The sequence below is a fragment of the Pomacea canaliculata genome, linkage group LG9 (genome assembly GCF_003073045.1).
Source record: "Pomacea canaliculata isolate SZHN2017 linkage group LG9, ASM307304v1, whole genome shotgun sequence".
NCBI classification, from domain to species: domain Eukaryota; kingdom Metazoa; phylum Mollusca; class Gastropoda; order Architaenioglossa; family Ampullariidae; genus Pomacea; species Pomacea canaliculata.
Window position 1 is genome coordinate 19,660,286 of NC_037598.1, and position 18,518 is coordinate 19,678,803.

At 36.0% G+C, this 18,518-nt stretch overlaps 1 protein-coding gene across 4 annotated transcripts; it reads right to left on the bottom strand.

The window, feature by feature from the left end:
* Window positions 1-2,378: 2,378 nt before the first annotated feature.
* On the bottom strand, window positions 2,379-18,470 carry LOC112572718 (histone deacetylase 6-like). Of its 4 annotated transcripts, none has more exons than XR_003101061.1 (22): window positions 18,365-18,470; window positions 18,043-18,111; window positions 17,600-17,726; window positions 16,928-16,993; window positions 16,634-16,693; window positions 16,167-16,256; window positions 15,847-15,953; window positions 15,307-15,432; window positions 14,185-14,340; window positions 13,703-13,753; window positions 13,132-13,180; window positions 12,287-12,367; window positions 12,029-12,054; window positions 11,231-11,323; window positions 10,988-11,059; window positions 10,631-10,721; window positions 9,913-9,978; window positions 9,390-9,443; window positions 7,677-7,769; window positions 7,277-7,377; window positions 6,940-7,002; window positions 2,379-6,661 (listed from the first exon to the last, which is right to left on the bottom strand). XR_003101061.1 is itself a non-coding variant. In XM_025252538.1 (22 exons), exons 1-22 carry the CDS (start codon window positions 18,448-18,450, stop codon window positions 6,618-6,620), a joined length of 1,773 nt encoding a protein of 590 aa, XP_025108323.1. In that variant the 5' UTR covers window positions 18,451-18,470; the 3' UTR covers window positions 2,379-6,617. The 4 variants fall into 4 exon arrangements, 3 of the variants coding, with proteins under 3 accessions (XP_025108323.1, XP_025108322.1, XP_025108324.1); XM_025252538.1 differs by having other exon boundaries at window positions 6,940-7,007; window positions 7,677-7,766; XM_025252537.1 differs by having other exon boundaries at window positions 6,940-7,007.
* Between the last annotated feature and the right edge of the window lie 48 nt (window positions 18,471-18,518).

An 18,518-nucleotide genomic window follows, 5' to 3' on the forward strand; every position in this document is an offset into this window, starting at 1 on the left:
CATGGACATCTTGGCCTGTGGCATAAAATCGCAGTGCCAACAAAACCTGCAACAGTTATTTAGAACTTGGCAATACAAAACGGCATGTTGGTTACAGTACATAGCCTCAGCGCACACACACACCCCTTGCAACAGGTATTCAGAAGTGAGATGCAATGCAAAACTTAAAAAAATGTGGGTTACAGTACAAAGACCCACGTCGATTCGATAATTCGACTGCTGCTGCAATCTCGTTAGTCAGTTGTAAAATATCTTGTCTTCTAAATCTAAATTTCTTGTAAAGTTCTTGGTCGTTGTACCGGTCGAGGGGATGATTTCTGTCCCTAAAAACACGTTCTCGGCGCAAACATCGTTTAATACGGTTCAATACTATCCAGTCCGCCATATTGTGCTTTCGGTGCGATAGCGAGCTAACGGAGGGGTGAGGTCCCGGCATGCACATTTTCCCGCGCTGTCGTGACGATAGAGATATTGTACCTTGAATAAATAATTTTCGGCAAAATAGTTATATCCACGGTCATGGTCGCGTTTTGCCGGGCCTCTGGAACTAAATGCCTCAATATCTCCGAACGAAATATTAGTAACACGCTGCAAATTTTGACAGTAATCTAAAGAGGTGTTTGACGTTTGCGCTTCAACCATCTTCGAAATACTTGGACAGGAAGTTGCGCATATCTTTTCGCGCACCTTATTACAAAAACGTCCATAGCACTGCTATCGGTGCTACCTGCATACGGGGCCCGTAGTGTTGTTTCCAAGGATCGCAACAACAGTCTCTTCCTATTCAGGTGGTGCCAGTCCCTTGCCCCCACCTGTTTTATTGGTGTCTCTTTCTCTTGAAGCGTTGTTTTCTTTAAGAGACCTCATTTGTCTTTTATTTCTGCTACCGTCCGGACAGCCACCCCACGTGCGGACACCTTGGCTGCAATGGTTTTCCAAATTTCTTGTTTTTTTTGCAGTCACTTTATTAGAAAAAGAACTGGAAAGAATTTCGCTTTCCATGGCTATCTCATGTAACAAAATTTTAATTTCCATTTTACTAAAATTGGATTTTTGTATGCGTTTTGTTTCCATTTCTCTGCAACTACCAAACAGTCGAGGAGGAAAAGGAAATACGCTACTTTCAAAACAAATACATTCTCAATAACGCATGAAAATCGGGCCTCCCCCGGAAGTTATTTATAGAACTGCCTTACCTCGCCGAAAGCTAGTGGAGCTCTATCGGAGTGTCTCTGCATACCACGTTAGTGGGGAGACAATCGCTGCGATAGCTTTCAGCTATCACGATTGGCTAATCTTGCATATGGGTCTTCAGCGGATAGGGCTACACAAGGGTCGCGGGAACTATCCCTTGATTCCTCCATCCGCACGCGCTCACCCAGGGATAGGCCAGCACTGTACGTAAGGCAAAACACAGACCATAACACAATCACCGACGCGACAACAAATACTACCAGTATCGTTTTGGGGGTGTCTTGATCAACTGACTTCTTGCCTATGTGAAGCCTGAGAGTTGCTTCTTATTTTTTCTTTCCCCCCCACCCCCCCTTATCAGAAAAGATCTGTTTAACCGTGATCCTGAATTGTCTGAAGACAATCTGCTATTTTCCTAGCTGTTCTTCATCCGTGGTGTTGAGGTAATTTTTAGATTACTTACAGCATCTCTTTTTTTTAAGCGATCAGATTTACAGGTCTATAGCTTTGGTACTGTTAAGTGTTTCTTTAAATGGGGTATGACATGCGATTGCATCCATTCTCTGGACAGTTGTTTGCATTCACTTATTTTTGTAACATTGAGTAGAGCTAACCTTTGCTTTTCTTCCCCTTCCCTTCCCCCCCCCTTTGCACTGGTATCCTTAATTGGCTTCGTTCCTTTCCTAATTTTGCAGTTCATTGATTTGGAATATGCTTTGGCATTGCTCTTCCTCTCTTCCTTCAATGCTCTACTTTGATAAAGATAGAATAATTTGAGACAGAGTAGTTTTTTTCTTCCTCTCCCTACCTACCTGAACATAGCACCTCAATGATTTTAATGAGGGTATTTATTTGCATTACAGCCCACTCAATCTTTAAAGCATTGAATTTGCCTCCAATTTAGGTCTTGGAGATTTCCGCAATTTGTCATTCTTAAAGCTTTTCGAAGTCCTTAGAACGCCAACATGCCATCCCATCCTGGATTCCTTTTAGAGCTGGAGGGTAGTGGCTATGGCTCTAGGCAAACTGTAGGAGTAAGAAACAAACAGGGCCATTCTAGTGTTAAAACTTATTTTTTTGTGTGTAGTATGCATATGATGCTGGATATTGGATCACATTATCACTTTCATATCATGCATGTCTTATGTCACACCTTTTGCTGATTTTTTTTCTTTTAGCTTGTCTTTTTTTCTTCTGAAATACCAGCTTAAAATATAGCTTATGGAATTGTGCTGTCCATTATATTTTTGAAAATAGGTTATCGATTCATTTATTCTTGTCAGTCACAATGTGAGGACTCCTTGAAGAGATATCTTTTGCAATGTAATAAATGACACAGATCTGAAATATTGTCAGTATTTTTATTTGACTTTAAAAATGCGAACGTTGCATAAACTTGTGCAAGCGAGAATATTACAACTATTAAGTTGTCATAAACTTACAGTATTTGATATCAGAAAAAAACAAATTAAACAAAGCAAGGTATTTAACTATAACAAATACTTAAAAATAAAATTAAAATTGTTTACAAAACCAAAACAGATCATAACCAGTTACTTCACATGTACCAAGCAGAAAAGAATGGGCAGATAAGTCAAAATTTGCAAGATTCAATAATAACACAAGTTTAAAACTTTGTATCCATTTTGAAACATACATTTAAACACATCAGTAGTTAATACAACAGTATCCAGTAGATCAAATGAGACACAAGGATATGGTTGGTTGTTTGGCAAGAAAGTGCATCCCCCTAGAGGTAATTTTGTGCTCTGAGGGAAGAGGGATGGTGAAGGAAACTGGAGGGCCAAGAATAAATTGCCAACAACCGGCCCTGCAAACAAATGCCACATACAGAGAATGTCCCAAGACAATAGCTGAACCCAGGACCTATATCTGCAGTGGTGACTAGTGAGTGCTTTAACCACTGCACAACCGAAAGTCCTCACCAGGATATGTGGCAAAGTTTGTTTTAAAAAATAAAAACATGGACTTTTAAGTAAGAGAATTTTGTGGCAATACTTTGAAAATGCAACTTCAACATCCAGAAAAATCTCTTTCCTTTTGTGGCTGATTGCAGACTAAGCATGCCACCAGTCCCTAGTGTTTGTCTTCAAAATCTCGATAATTAATAAAACACTGCTCCAGATATTCCATTTCATAAACAATGATTAGGAATAATTTTGTTCTGCTGTTTGGCCTACATGGTTTACGAAAAGTAGGGAAAAAAGTTAAAATTGTTAGCATATTTGCTTTTCCATTGTATGTTGTAGAATTGGAAAGTCCCTTTTTTTCAGACAGCTTTTTCACTTGGTAAACTGGCTAGAACGTGCTTATCTCAACATTAGGTGGGTGTAAGATCTAAGATAGATCCATTTATGGTTATTTCCTTTATCCACTGCTGAACTGTGTGAATTACTTTTGAAGAACATGTATCTTGAAGTGAGATGTCAGAGCAAAGGTCCACACAAGAAGCAAGACAAATCTTGTTTGGGCATATCCTGATTTAAAAACAATGTAAATCAGAATATGCCAAAATACCTGAAGAAAATCTCAATAATTCAATGGGATCTACATCATTTCCCCCCGCCTCCCAGGTAAAACAAACATGGGGCCCTTATTAGGCCTGTCTGCACTTTCGCCATGGGGCCCAGGCTGATTTGCCATATGGCCCCTTCCAATGCTACTACAGGGTTAGTCTTTACAGTCCCTAAGCTAAGTACGGACATCTAATAAGCAAAAGTATGGGTGAAAACACAGACACTTCTCCACATGTTAAAAGAATTAGTTCCCAAAAAATTTAAAAAAGAATGCACATGCATGACATGATGGACTAGTGCATGTCATGGCCGTGAAAAGGTTTGGATTCTGTAAATATTTATAACTATGTAACACGAGTTTCATCCTACCTTCAGTCAACCTTGTCATCTCCCCTTCACCAAAAAAAAAAGGTTAAAGTTATTATCTAAACAAAATAAAATTGCATCTTACAAAACTGCTGAAAAAATACACATTGAAGATGCTCAGCAGTCAAGAAGAAATACAAAATCTGAGTACTTCGATTCTGTGCAAATGCATGCTTGAATGAACACATACATGCATACATATGCACACACCCTGACAGAAAGAGTTAAAGGTTGTTTCAGGAATAACACATGAAATATTTTTATCACGTTATAAGTGTCAAAATATCTTCAATCGCTGAAGTATGAACACAGATTTTCAAGTAACGACCAGAACCACTTTGCTTTCACAAAACTGAAAGATTTTTGACAGAGGGACAACAAAATGTAAAAATCCACACACATGCACCGGTTTCACAATAAAGCAAAAGAAACCATCAGGCAATATTTCTCTCAACACATACATTATTTATGTTTTCAAAATACTTTTAAAACAAGTGCCTACACAACCAAGTTTCATACTAAAGACCTCTCCAAAAACAAAAGGTGAGATGCTTCATGGGGCATATTACCAGCATTACAAGTACCTCTTTCACCATTCTACCTCAGAGAAATCCAGCCCACTTTAATCATAAACTAAAAGTAAGCATATTCACACAAGTTATGCATGTTAAATATAAGTTATATATGCAGGGGATTCCATTTTCCCCTCCAAAGCAGCTTAAAAAATGCAAGGTTGGCCAGAAAGTAGCATTCACTAGGATCACAAGAATGGGCATAATGGAAGTTCGGCTACATCTTTGCCCAGAATCTTGCAAGATTTTAACGACGCTCACAATTACAATTTCATCAAGAACAGAGATGACTAGGTTTCTACAATGAAATCTAAATCTGAACAATACATCCTGCAATTACTATTGCTTTGAAATAAAACTAAAACCACTTGTTTTATATGCATAGAACAAAAATTAATGATATCAGCTCCTAAAGGCCATGTAAAAAGGAAATAAATATTTTAAAAGTGATCATAACTTTATACATCCAGTAAGAAGCCATACTGAAATGTGTATAGGAACAGAAACAGGACATTACAAAGAAGTCATCTGCTTGTTGGTTTATGAGCAGTAAGAGCCTGTGAAATATTTAACAACCATAACCTACATCAGTATGATTGAAAGATGCTCACAATAATTTCTGAGAAAAATGTTCATTCAACAAGTAACATGGTCATTAGCAGGCTTTACAAATACATAAATATCCAAGATTTTTCAATCGTAGTAAAAAGAACAATATCATATAACCCACCTGTGTTTACATGACCCAATTTGCATGATCCAGTCTAGTATACATGATCGCTGAATGAGAAAACAATTTTGCTGCCAAGTATTTTCAATATTGTTACAAAGACTTGGGGAGTATATTTGATATTTTGCTTCCCATGGTATGAAACTGTCAATGGCGCAAGTTACAATTCCTGAGTTAGCTAATATTTAGTCCAATTTTGGTTACATCTTACAATTATTTACATCAAAGCTAAAATAAAACTACCACAGAGTGAGCAGATGACAGTTTATTATTCCCTGAGTGAAATGAAGGAAAATTATTAAGAAAGAGTAGTGAACGGACAAAACATCTGGTGTGGACCAATAAGTGCCTCAATGCTTAAAAAATATGAATAAACACAAATTTTGACAATAAAATTCTTAAATTAGGCTGTCCTGGTTCAGAAGTAAGAAAATCACATCATTATTTGTAGGCTAGATGTATTGAACAACATCATGCTGTTTTTGAAATGTGATGAGAATTCTGAAGACCAGCATCAAGCAGCATCATATATTTGATGGTTTTTTTTGCTATTTCACTTCTCCAGTTGTGAATATTACTGAGCTTAAGGAATTCAAAACTGAATAAAAAATATTGTACACCATAAACAAATAAATATAAAAAACATAATCAAATGGCAATACTACTGTTCACAAGCAAGCATGATTTCCACACGCAGTCTAACTGGCTAACAGCTAATGCAAGATATTAAACATGAGGGCAGATCAAGGAAATGTACTTATTTTGTTGTTTCAAAAATGTACAGCAAAATTCAGCTTAAAAACTACAAGCACCAAAAGGAAATAATGTACAGGAAAAGAATAAACAATGAAATGCTTTCAGTTCATAAAAATCCGTTAAGTAGTTGCAACTGTCTTAAAATAATAGAATTAGAATATGACTACAGAATTCTACATGTTCTTAACAACAACAGTGTCATGATCTTTAGCACAACAAGAGTTCTGTATGTATCATTTGAAAATGAAATAAGTAACAAACTTTTACAACAAAACTACCACATTCATCATGAATGAATAAATCAAGTACCAATCTACAAATAAATTAAGCTTTACTTGGAATACACATAATGTGCATGGTGAACATTAAACAAAACTCTTTTTCTCCTAATGAAAGAGATATGAGTCCTGTAGAGAATAAAAACCTAAATGTCATGAGTGTGACAGACGTCTCATAGAGTTGTTAGACACTTTCCTCTAGGGTCTGCCTGGGTGAGGGCAGCTTTTCTGAAAATTGTTCAAACACAACCAGCATGAAGCTCTATTGATTTATACCAAGTATTAAAACAATATTGCAAAGAGTTATCATGTTCCCTTAGCAGTTTATCTTGAACTCTTTCCCCACTCACACACACAGAATTAACTGGACAGAATATTTCATTTCTAATCATTTTTCATGCAAATGGTCATCTCTGTGTTCACATGCCTCAAATTATGTAATCATGTTTTCACTGAGTGAACAAATAAGTAGTACTGAGAAAAAAAAATCACTTAAGCAACTATACCTCTAAACTGTAGGGTTCTCCATGATGACTTGTATTTGTCCTGCAGTGTCTTGATCACCTCAACTGTACTGTATCATGTGCGAAAAAAACCACATATATTTTAACTGTCTAAATTTTAATAACTTTTATAATAAGCAATGGTATTATCAAATATTTAGATCTTAGTACTTTTGTCCACACACTTTCTATGAAATTATCCCTTATTTCTCAGGCATCTATACACAGAATCTGCCTAGTATAAAGAATTCTAGGCTGTAATAAAAGCAAGATCAATAATTGCAACTGATTTATACACACATAATACTCTAACTCTTAATCAAATCTTTAACCCCTTTACCTTTGCTGGGGGAGACAGGGCTGCAGAATGGAGAGAGGATCACCCAGCAATGCTGAAATGCAGTCCATCACAACGCCAAACTCTTGTACTTCTGCTGATGGCTGTCAACAGTAACAAAATAATAGGAAATGATAGAAATGCTCTACTTTCCTTAACCCAAATGACATACTCCTTAACTGGTTTGGTGGACATGGTAATTTGACTGAATGCATTTAAAGAAACTGTAAAGTGGGAATATTTAATTTGTTAGTCAACGCAATTTCATCATACATCCCTTTTTCAATATTCATTTAGAAGATTTTCAATGCTTAATGATTATTTCATAGCTACAAAGACTTTTCACACTTAGTAGTGTCATAAGATTGCTCTTCCTGTAAAACATATATTGTCAAGCCATTACCTTCACAAACAGCAGCATGCGTCCCCTGGCTAACCCGTTCAGCATTGTCAGCAGGTGAGCCATGCAAGTCAAGTCTGTCTGACCCTCAGCCTGCTAAATAAATGAGACACTCAAACTAATACTGATAATTTTGTAATTGTGCCAAACTTGCATTTATTTCCTTTTGTTTGCATTACTACATAAACATAATGAGTCTTAATGCTTTTTCTCCCATTCTAAAAAAGAAATAATATGTAAGAAAACTAATTGTAAATATTCAGGATGCAAGTACCTTCCTAAGAGGAAGTACACAGCATTTACAAAACAAAAAAAAAAAACCCACAAAAACTCTGAAAAACACTTACACACAAACATAAGAATCAAGTAAATTAAAGAATATCTCATACATTCAAACATTAGCATAAAGTTGACCCACAAAAGCGTCACTGTGCAGACTGGAAAAAAGTTTTTTTTTTTTAACTTTAAGCAAGACATTAATTGGTATTGAATCAAATTATTGCTTTTGTTATCATCTCTATTACCACTAACATCATTTAAGATAAAAAATATGATCAAAACATCAACAAATTTAGAGACACAACAATGCAGCATTAAAGTAGAGAAAGATCTGGTCATCATGGCAACCCAGAGACAGGTTAGTCTCAACACTTTATTTGATGCTGTACTTAGAATGAGTTTCTAGCAGTGACACAACACGTTTGTCGGTTCTGGCATACCTTAAGATGACTGGCACCAAGGAATCATAAGTGAACTAGTAGTCTATGAAATAAGTCAGGATGGCACAAATCAGAAATCTAAGCAGTGGAAAATATATCAAGTAAGCACATGGTCTGCAGAACAGAAAAAGTGAAAACTGTATGATCAGAAAAAGGTGAAAAGCGGAGAGAAGTAATCACATTAAACAAAAAACTTCAGACAAGATGGTCAAAAGGAGGTGGGAATCAGTGTTTAACACCAAGCCGGCAACTAAGATTGTATCATGGCAAAGCAGCCAGTCCTATGAACAGATGTGCTATGCAGAGAAAGAACTGTGTCCTCAGAGAGAGGCACTAACCATTGCACCACAAGACCACTTTGGTCAAGAGGAAGAAATGGTCGCATGTGGGGATGAAATAGTCTTTACTTGGAAATGGCCTGATGCAAGCCTAAAAGAATGATTCAGAGCAGAGGTAAACAGCCACAAAAAGCACAGACCAATAGGTTACAAGCAAATCGAAAGGATAGGGGCTGGTTTTGACCCAAAACCACAAAGACCTTGACCCATATCAATCCCTGACAAGACCAAACAGGGTAAAACCAAATCCCCCAATGCCATGCCACAGCTCAAATCAACCTATGCACAAATGATGAAAACCATTTGACATTACACATGCGCTTCAAGCTGAATGACATTAGTCTAAAGTGGGTCGATTTAGTCTTGGCAGGGATTGAGGTAGGTCAAAGTCAATATGGCTGGAGACCAACAGATTCATGGGAGAGTCAGAAAAAGATAGTAATCTCCACATGATGGCTAGGAGAAGGGACATTTCAAGGTATTCTTTCTCAATCATTTCCTGATATTCATTTCTCTCACCATCATGCACTCTTCATAAGAATGATAATGATTCATCATCAAAAACCTAAAACAAAAATGACATGATGCCAAGGAAATGTCATAGATGCTAACAACAATTACACATGCAGGTCACAGGCAGAAGCTACAAGTGTACTCACACTGATTTTTTTTTCTGAAGATCCCAGGCAGAAGACAACAAGATCAGGAGCAAACTAGACTCCACAGAGAAAATAACAGTCCCCAGATTAAACTGATGCTGTCTTTTAACCATAATTTTATCTAGAACAGCAATCAGCAGGGTCACGGAAATGCACTTGAACAAATTCATGAATAAATGAACACATGCTGTGCTGTTCCCAGCAGTACACATTCCCAAGCTATACAAAGCACTCTCAAATGATCCACATTAAAACTTTAATTAAATTGAAGTTATGATGTCTTGATCAAGACATATCTCTTAATTACATGTAATAAGTAAAGGTCCACATAATACAAGCCAAAGTCAAAATCCTGTGATAAGACAATCCCACTTTCAATCCAATCAGCTGCAGCAACCCAACCAGCTGCTTAGAAATGGCAACATAATCTGACCCTAACTTGACTAAAACTTCATAGTACCATGGACTTCACTCTGCCACACCACTCATTAGGACAACGGAACCTCTCAGTCATTCAACTTACCTCATAAGCAATGGGTAACAACACCTGTAGGCCAACTGAAATCAGGTCCCCATTCTTCATCTGGCTCTGCAACGAAGGCCAGAAAATTTCTTCAGATTTTAAAATCCTGCTCTACACTAATGTCATTCATTTCATATTGCAGTCACCAAAATAAAAAAAAATCATAATTTTTCTTGGTTGCAGTCAGAATGTGGCAAGTTGTTCATGTCCATGGTACTCCCTGTGACAGTATCATACAATCTGCTTAACGTAATATGCAGCTAGTGCTGATTTTTTAGTTGTCCTTAATTTCTGTCTTGTTTTCACCGATATGCACATGTATGCATGCAGACACAATGTCAAATGAACACCACTTGCATTTTTTAAACATCATTTTTAACTGGAGCTATTTACCCACTGCCTAGGGTACACTAGCACAATGATTTTTCTTTGGCTGATCCAGTACTGCCACTTTCTAGGGCCATTAGATGTGTATGACGTGTCAACTGAACTGGCTGATGCCAGTGCTACCAAGATCTGATCCATGAAGGTTAATGTGTTGGTTAAAGTGCCAAAATTTGAAAAAACAAAACAAAACGTGCAGGTATGTTGGCAAAGCATAGGTCTTCTCTCTCATATGCAAAGTGTGCACATTAAGCTTCATGGACCATGGTAGCACTGGGGTCAGTTAGTTCAACGTATGTGTGAGAGAGAGACAGGGAATAGAAAAACAACTTACAGTGGTCAGAGGAACTTGAATAATGTGCCTCCAGCTAGGATCTTTGGCTCTTTTTTCAACTGGACTGAGCCCCACAGATAAGACAACCATGCTGCAAAGACAAATCTCAGCTCATTACATAATCATGCAATCATCTAAAGCTGGAAGATCAAGACATAACAGACTAAAAACAAAATATTTACAACAGCAGGATTTACTCTTTCATAGAAAGTGTTAAAAAAAAACTGTTAAAAGTCTACACAATACGAAATACGCAAAGTCCAATTAGACTACAAATATAAAGAATTTCAGCTGACATCAAGCTAGCATGGCCTAACACAGGTCTCAAGCGTTTCCTTCTTTTAACTTTGAACTCACCAGGATTTAGTACCAGCAAAGGAGGTCAGTAAAGGTTCATCCTCACCCACTGCAAGATTTAGAACCAGGGTTCTGTAGAAGGAAAGTTATAAGTCACAATTATCTAGAAAAAAGTAACAGACATTCAGTACAATGTAAATATATGCAGTACAGAAAAGACCTGTAATGTAACCTAAACTGTGAATACTGAGTTCCAAAATTTACATACAACAAAAATAAGAATAAATTTACAAAAATGCTTACCTTTTAATTTGAGAATTTTTGTGTATACAAGCTTCAAGAGCATTAGCAAATGTGTAACACAGATCCTGTGTTGTCCCCTCAGAATAAGTTCCACTGTTGGACAAATTGACAGTCTTTTTTGTGTATGTTATAATACATACACCAGTCAAAATAAAAACAATAAAAAAGATCAGAAGCTAAACAACACGATAAAATGTCTATGCAAATGATTTGTCATTTTCTGCATGACAGCTAAGGAAATCTGTTTAACGAAAACACACAAAATTCAACGGAAATTTAAGTTTAAAAGGACACAATAAAGGAGCTTTCTCATGTGACATGGAATAAATAAGATTGTCAGTAGTTAGGCTACTGAAAAAGTCAGGTGAAGAACACATTTTACTTGTCATTTAGATTCGATTATGATTTAATTTCATAATTGTTATTATAGGATATACTTTCATAAGATGACACAGCAGTTACCTATTGCTTTTGAAAAACTGACTTACAAATAAGACTATCTCTAATTTTGTTGTCATTAGGGAGTGAAGTACTAGAGACTGAACGTTTTAAGATCAGCATTCCTTCCCCAGCCATTTCAAGATCAGATATCCAATTCAAAAGTCATCTGGGGATGGGGGAGTGGGCAGGGACAAGGGGTATGAGTTTCAGACCTACATCAACTGACAAGTGTGCTTGCCTCAGATCACTGTGCTCTAACCACTTGGCTATCCACTTCCCCATATCTGCAAAGACTGGGTTTAGTTGTTCCATGCTGATCACGGTTCAACAAGTTAAATTACAACTTCTATTACTTACCATGGAAGAAGAATGCAGGATCCAACCTGGGAAAAGATTAAATATTACTGTTTTATTATTTGTAATTTACAATCTTTTCTTACTAGTAATACTTTATTATTTTGTACTCATAGTCCAATATATGCGCAAACTCTCTCCCTCTTTCACATATGCACACACTTACACACAAATTCAAACCTATCTATGCACACACATAAACACAAAAACATGCTATCACCACAGAGTCTCACAAAAAAAAAATATGAGTAATACACTGACTGTATTTTCCAAAATAGCATCTATCGCAGATGAGACACATGCTTCCATGCTGTTTTTATTGTCATCATGTGTGATTGGCACCTGCAACAAATTAGCCATAACTGATTCTAATGTCACTACCAAGTTCACCAAATTACAGGTTTTCAAGTCTTTTTAAAGGCTCTGTAATTATTCATGGTTTGATTTTGTTCACAGTTTACGTGAACTGACCCTTACAATTCAGAGTTTATGCAGATCCGCCAAGTAAAAGCATTTTTTCAACTGTACATGTTCAGCTGAGCTGAAAAAAAATCAACAATCTCCAAATCGTCAGAATGAAAAGAATGTCAGGCGCAAACAGCTGCAAAGAACACCATCACAATATACACAGCATGGCTTTATGTTCTATATAGCAGTTGCTGCTTTCATTAAACATTAAAAGCAATCATATGACCTTCCAGTTGCTGGAGAGCAAGGTTTTAGAGATCATACTTTTCTTGAGGTCAGCTTTTTCTTCAGGGTGTTGTCCCTGCTGGCTTTTCCTTTCCCAACCTTCTATAAGGGGTCTGGTACCCAGTCAACAGCTGGGTCAACTGGAGGAAAAGCATGATATGTGCCACACACCTGGGCTACTGACCTCAAATGTTGGTGCTCTAACTACCTGGCTATCCACTTCTTCCCTACTGCATTTTCTAAAACTGGAGAGGGATAAAAATAAAGAAAAATATCATTTATCTTGAATGGATTACAACACAACTCTAAATAATTACATACAGTTGCTCTCTATAACTGAAACTCCTGCTTATTAATGCTGGGTCTACAAAAAATGACGATTTACAGCTACTTAGAGTGGGGAAAATATTTACCACATGACATCGTGATAGTAGTTCTTTTGTGTTTGCTTTATCCCAAACACTGAAAAAAGAAATCCAAAGGCATTCCCAATTTCTTATACTAAATACATATGTGCATGCACAGGTCTTCTCCATCCTTCCCTCTCTCAAACACTCATATTCGTCCACCTTTTACCCATTCTTTCTCAACTTTATTCTTATCCACTCTTTTACATATATATATATAGAGGAAAGAGGGTGATATATATAAATATGTATGAGGCGAGTAGTATTTACAAGGTGTATATATATAAAAATGAGGGAAATAGTATGGCGGAAACTATGTATCTGCATAAAGGACTTAAGCTGTCTGGTTTATATCCCAAAGTCATCTGTTTGAAAGTATATACTGCAGTTATCAATATCCTCTATCCTCCAATTATTCAAGTGAAAAACACTTACATATCTGTAGGGGAAGAAATCGTTTCTCAAATAAAAGTGTTACAGTCTATTCTGAAATAGTACTAAATAATATAGGGTTAAATGGGAATATTTGTATATAATACAAAGCTCATTCAGGAAAAAAGCTCCCTTCAGTGCATACCTTCCATTTTTGCCATTTTGATGTAAGTCTTGATAATAAAGAAAACCAGTCCTGTAAAAGAAATGGTATTTACAAAAAATATTAATTCATTTTCCTGGCATTGATATTGACTGTGAAAGGTAGCTAGTTACTAACAAATAGTAACTACTAATTTAAACAAACTGCAGCCTGCATGTAAACAATAAACTGAGTAAATATACATTAAAATGCTTAAAATTATATAGAAATTGGTCTCCAAAGCCACCATCCCAGTCTCTGCCCATGGATTTATACCTAATCCACAGCACTGACAATCAGACTGATAAAACTGCGTAAAGCCAAAGTCATCTAGAAGCTATCAGCATGATCGACAAATTTATAAACACTGGCAAGACACTGTGGTCAGCTACCTGAAGAAGTGAGACATCACAAATTACAAGCCCATGGTGTCAGTGATAGTTTTGCTCATAGTACAGGTAATTTTGCTCCTTTTCATGCAGTACCTGTGGGCTGGTCTTGAGAGGATTGTATCTTGCTCAAGCTGCTCAATTTGCTGATTTATTTGTTGTTGGACAGCATCTGACACTTCATCAAAGCATTCTTGCATCAGAGGAAACTGCTCTGGTCGATTATACTTTGTTCTGCACTGGATATTATGCCTTCAAAATCCAGGAAAAAATTATGTAAAATTCATTTATGTATACATAAATAATGAACAGAGGAAATGCATTTCATGCAACAATTAGCCTGTTGCAGATTGAAATATTTTAATATCTTCAAAGTGATCTTACTGCAAGAATAAAGTTCAGACAGAAAATACGATGGATGTGCATTAAATTAATGAACAAAATGACATTATTAAATCTACCACTTTCACTTTGATTCTATTTACTTCAGACAACTATATACATTAACATATACAAAATGATATATGAATCACCTTTAGATTTGTGATGCATTATGGATGACGACTGTTTGAATGTATTTTTGTAAATACTATATCAGTGAATTTGCACTGCTTCCCTGGCTTTGAGCTCATTGGATATCATGGTTTTCTGAGAAGCAGTTTTGCACATAAGTAGGAAAAACAATAATGACTTGCGTCCATTTGATCTATCCTACAACCAGAACTGTCCTGTGGATAAGAGGATTTGCAGCCTCGTTTGCAGTTTTTCAAATGGACTGTGCAGAGGCTGGGAGCAACTAGTGGTTTTATATGCTTCATCATCCCATTTTGTCATTTTATAGACTTACCTTTTGCATGTTACGTTATGTGCATTTATTTATGTGTTCTTAATATTCTGTGTACTTATTATTTCTCTTGACTGCGAGTGGTGCACATATAATCTGTATATGCTTTGGCTCTTTACCCTATTGTCATTTGTTTTTATTTCTGTACAGTGCATCAATTTTGTTCTACAGTAGAGAAATGTGCTATATAAATATGCTTATTATATAGCTATGAAGTACACTACATAAAATACATACACTACTATCCACATGATACAAGCACTACTATACAAATACATAGGCAAAACTGTAGACAGAAAGGACAAGGCAGGGCTGAGAAGAGTTCACCATAAAATCATATAAAATGAGAAAACCAAGCAAAATGGTAGCTGTACTCAGGTGGCAAGTAGGTCTGCCAACTGTGGCCGACTTCTTTTCCTTCTTGCTGTGTGTCTTGAAAAGCCAGGCTAGGGTGGACAGCCCGGTGCATTTTGATCACGTTTAGAACAGACTCCACTACACTGCAAGAACATCATGCCAAAATCACCTCAGGTAACACCTGCATTGGGACATCTCTAACTCACATCAAACGAACATTCACTCCAACTATCAAAAGATCAGAGGGTTAGTCTATGCTTGTTGACTATAGATAGACAAGAGATCGGAGGGATGGCCTATACTTGCTGACTCCCATAGATCAAGGATCTAAAGAAGCAATGGAAAACTGTAACAAGAAAAATTGTCAGTAGAGTAGAACGTATGCAAAGCTGCAGGGAAGAGGAGAGAATTAATTCCGGCGCAAATCGAAGTGCAGAAAAACAGTAAATAGTGGGCACTAGAAATGGAAGTGAAAGCAGAAATGAAAGGAAACAATCTGTTTTTCCTATCCATTCATCTCTTCCAGCACCTACTCATAAAATTCACAATGTAGTCACCTTTTCCTAGCTCCAGTAATAGGCGATATGTTTGGTGTTGGATCTCCTAAAAGAGCTCGCAAAGAAAGAGCAGATGCCTCTGCCAGGGTTCTTACACAGTAACCCCCCTGTCAACAGAAAATTTTCCACTACTAATAATGATATTAAATTATTTTTTTTCTCCACCATTAATGTCTAATCAAATCAGTCTCTTATCCATCACAGACTAATTGGGGGAACAATTATAGAAAAAGTAACAGTTCTATTTCAAAAATGGCAAGCTGTCTATATCAGGAATGTTAACAAACTTATGTGATCAAAAAGAACAAAGATGCTCCTACCTCCAGCAGCAAAACAATTTTTCCACCTGCTAATGTTTTCAACAGGTTCACAAAGTGAGCAAAACAGGCTGGAGTGACAGTCATCTGGCCCTGTGGCAGCACCAGCAGCAGAAAACCTGATATTTATCCTTTGTTTAACATATTATTAATTTTCAATCTTTATCTTGGTAGTATTCAAATGAACAGTTTAAAAAATCTACTTAATAAATAAATAAAAGGTTACCAGAATAATTATCAAAGCTAATCCAGAATATAAAATGCGCTGTCATTTTTATGTCTGCTATCAGTTACCAAAATACACTAAAGAACAGATATATATAAACACACACCCAAACACATTTGTACATGCAAATATGGCTGTCAACTTTAGAATGCTACTCTTGAATATTAATTATTAAGTTACATATGCTGTCTTGAGAAGAATAATGTTATAATGAAAAACAAATGCAAGCAGTAAACTTTCTCACCTCAGGACATCCAACAGCACTGTCATAGCCAGCAGAAACGAGTACCAGCTGAGGTTGAAACTGCAAAGAACCTTTAGTTTATCCCTTCAGGTTTTTCTTCTTACAAGTTTTGAAAATAAACAATTTTATAGCAAAAATTATAAAGAAGCAAATATAAAGCACTCATTGCACTTTTGATCTACTATAAGATCCTTTGATCTCTACCAACTGATATTTTGTAAGTATGAAACAAACTTCTGGGTAATAGCAGAAAACTGAAATAAACAAAAACATCTGTGATTGAGCTCAACTCACCTCATAGGCCAAAGGAAGCAGTACATTGAACATTATTGCAAGGTAGTCGCTGTTATCACAACCAATCTGGAAACCAAGATTTTACCATTTAAATTAGCTAATTGTGATCTTTCTACAACACAAACAAGCATGAAGAAAATATGGAAGTACCTGTACACCAGGATACACACTTCGTTTATTAATTAAAAATTTTATAAAAGAATCAATACATCCACTTCATTACGACTAAGGAAAAAAATTACTGGCAGTAATTAGCAAATGAAAGCATTTAAACCTACTTATATAATGAGAAGGGAAAAATTACTGGCAAAAATTAGCAAATGAAATCATGACTTTTTTAAAATTACTTACATAATGAAAATGTGTTATTAAGTCTAAACACCAGTATTAATAAATGCTATATATTTGTTCATGCAATGCACATTAGATATCTGATATTTACTACAGATATTTTAGATATTTGTTACATTATATTGGATATTTCTGCAAAAACACATTGAATATTTCTCCAAGAACAAATGTCTGGAAATTAAGGCAATAAGAACACAGTGACTGAAACTACTGATATTCATAATACTGCCAACTGCTTCAGAAAAAAACAGTTTAAAAGTTTACGCATTAAACGCACTGTATCTTTGTAAGAAAGTTCTTTCATTTCTTCTTTGTATCCACCTCATTTAAGGGAACATTGACGTTAAAGCCTTTTCCTTTTCCTTGTCCTATATAGTCATAATCAGACTCTCGCAAGTGTGGCCATTCTTCACCATGCTCAAAGCGGTGTATGGAGAAAAACAGCACTCTGTAAAACAAAAAATAAGCTTTCAACACATACAGCTTACAAAGATTTAGCAATTTATGAACAAAAGAAATCTAAAAACTGACCCTTTTTACAAAATGTCTAATTACTTTTTCAAATGTTTTCTATTAAAATAATTTTATCATTTTAATTATGTCTATTTGGATTTTTATAAAAAGAATAGTATAAACAGACCTCACGCAAAAGCAGCTAAACAAAGCTTATAAAGTACATTTCTATTCACCTAGGCAGTGCTAGCGAAGCAGGAGACAAATTATTGGTTCACTGTTCACACTGCTTATATGTATGCACAACTTACCTTGGGTCATCATAAAAAGCAAATTGAGTTCCTTGGCCATGATGTACATCCCAGTCAACAATCAGAATTCTGGAAAAGTAGAAGTCCTTCACATTGCTCTGCTCAGAATCTTAAGACTAATGTTTCTTTGCTAAATCCATAAATCTTCAATAATCTTTTTAACATGAACAACAATTATTTCTAATAAATGATCAATACATATGTCCTTGCATATGTGCATGTGTGTGTATAGATACACAGGAAAAGAGGTTGAGTTTGGAAGAACTGGTTTGAGTTAAAATTCCCAAATAAAAAATTGCTACACTTATTCTGTAGCACTAACCTTTCAAGGTTATATTTCTTTAAAGCAATGTGTGTTGTGATGGCTATGTTATTGAAGTAACAGTATCCAGAAAACTCTTCAGCCATTGCATGATGCCCAGGTGGCCTGTAAACAAAATTCTTGCATAAAAAAAGCAACAACCCTTGCTCTACAT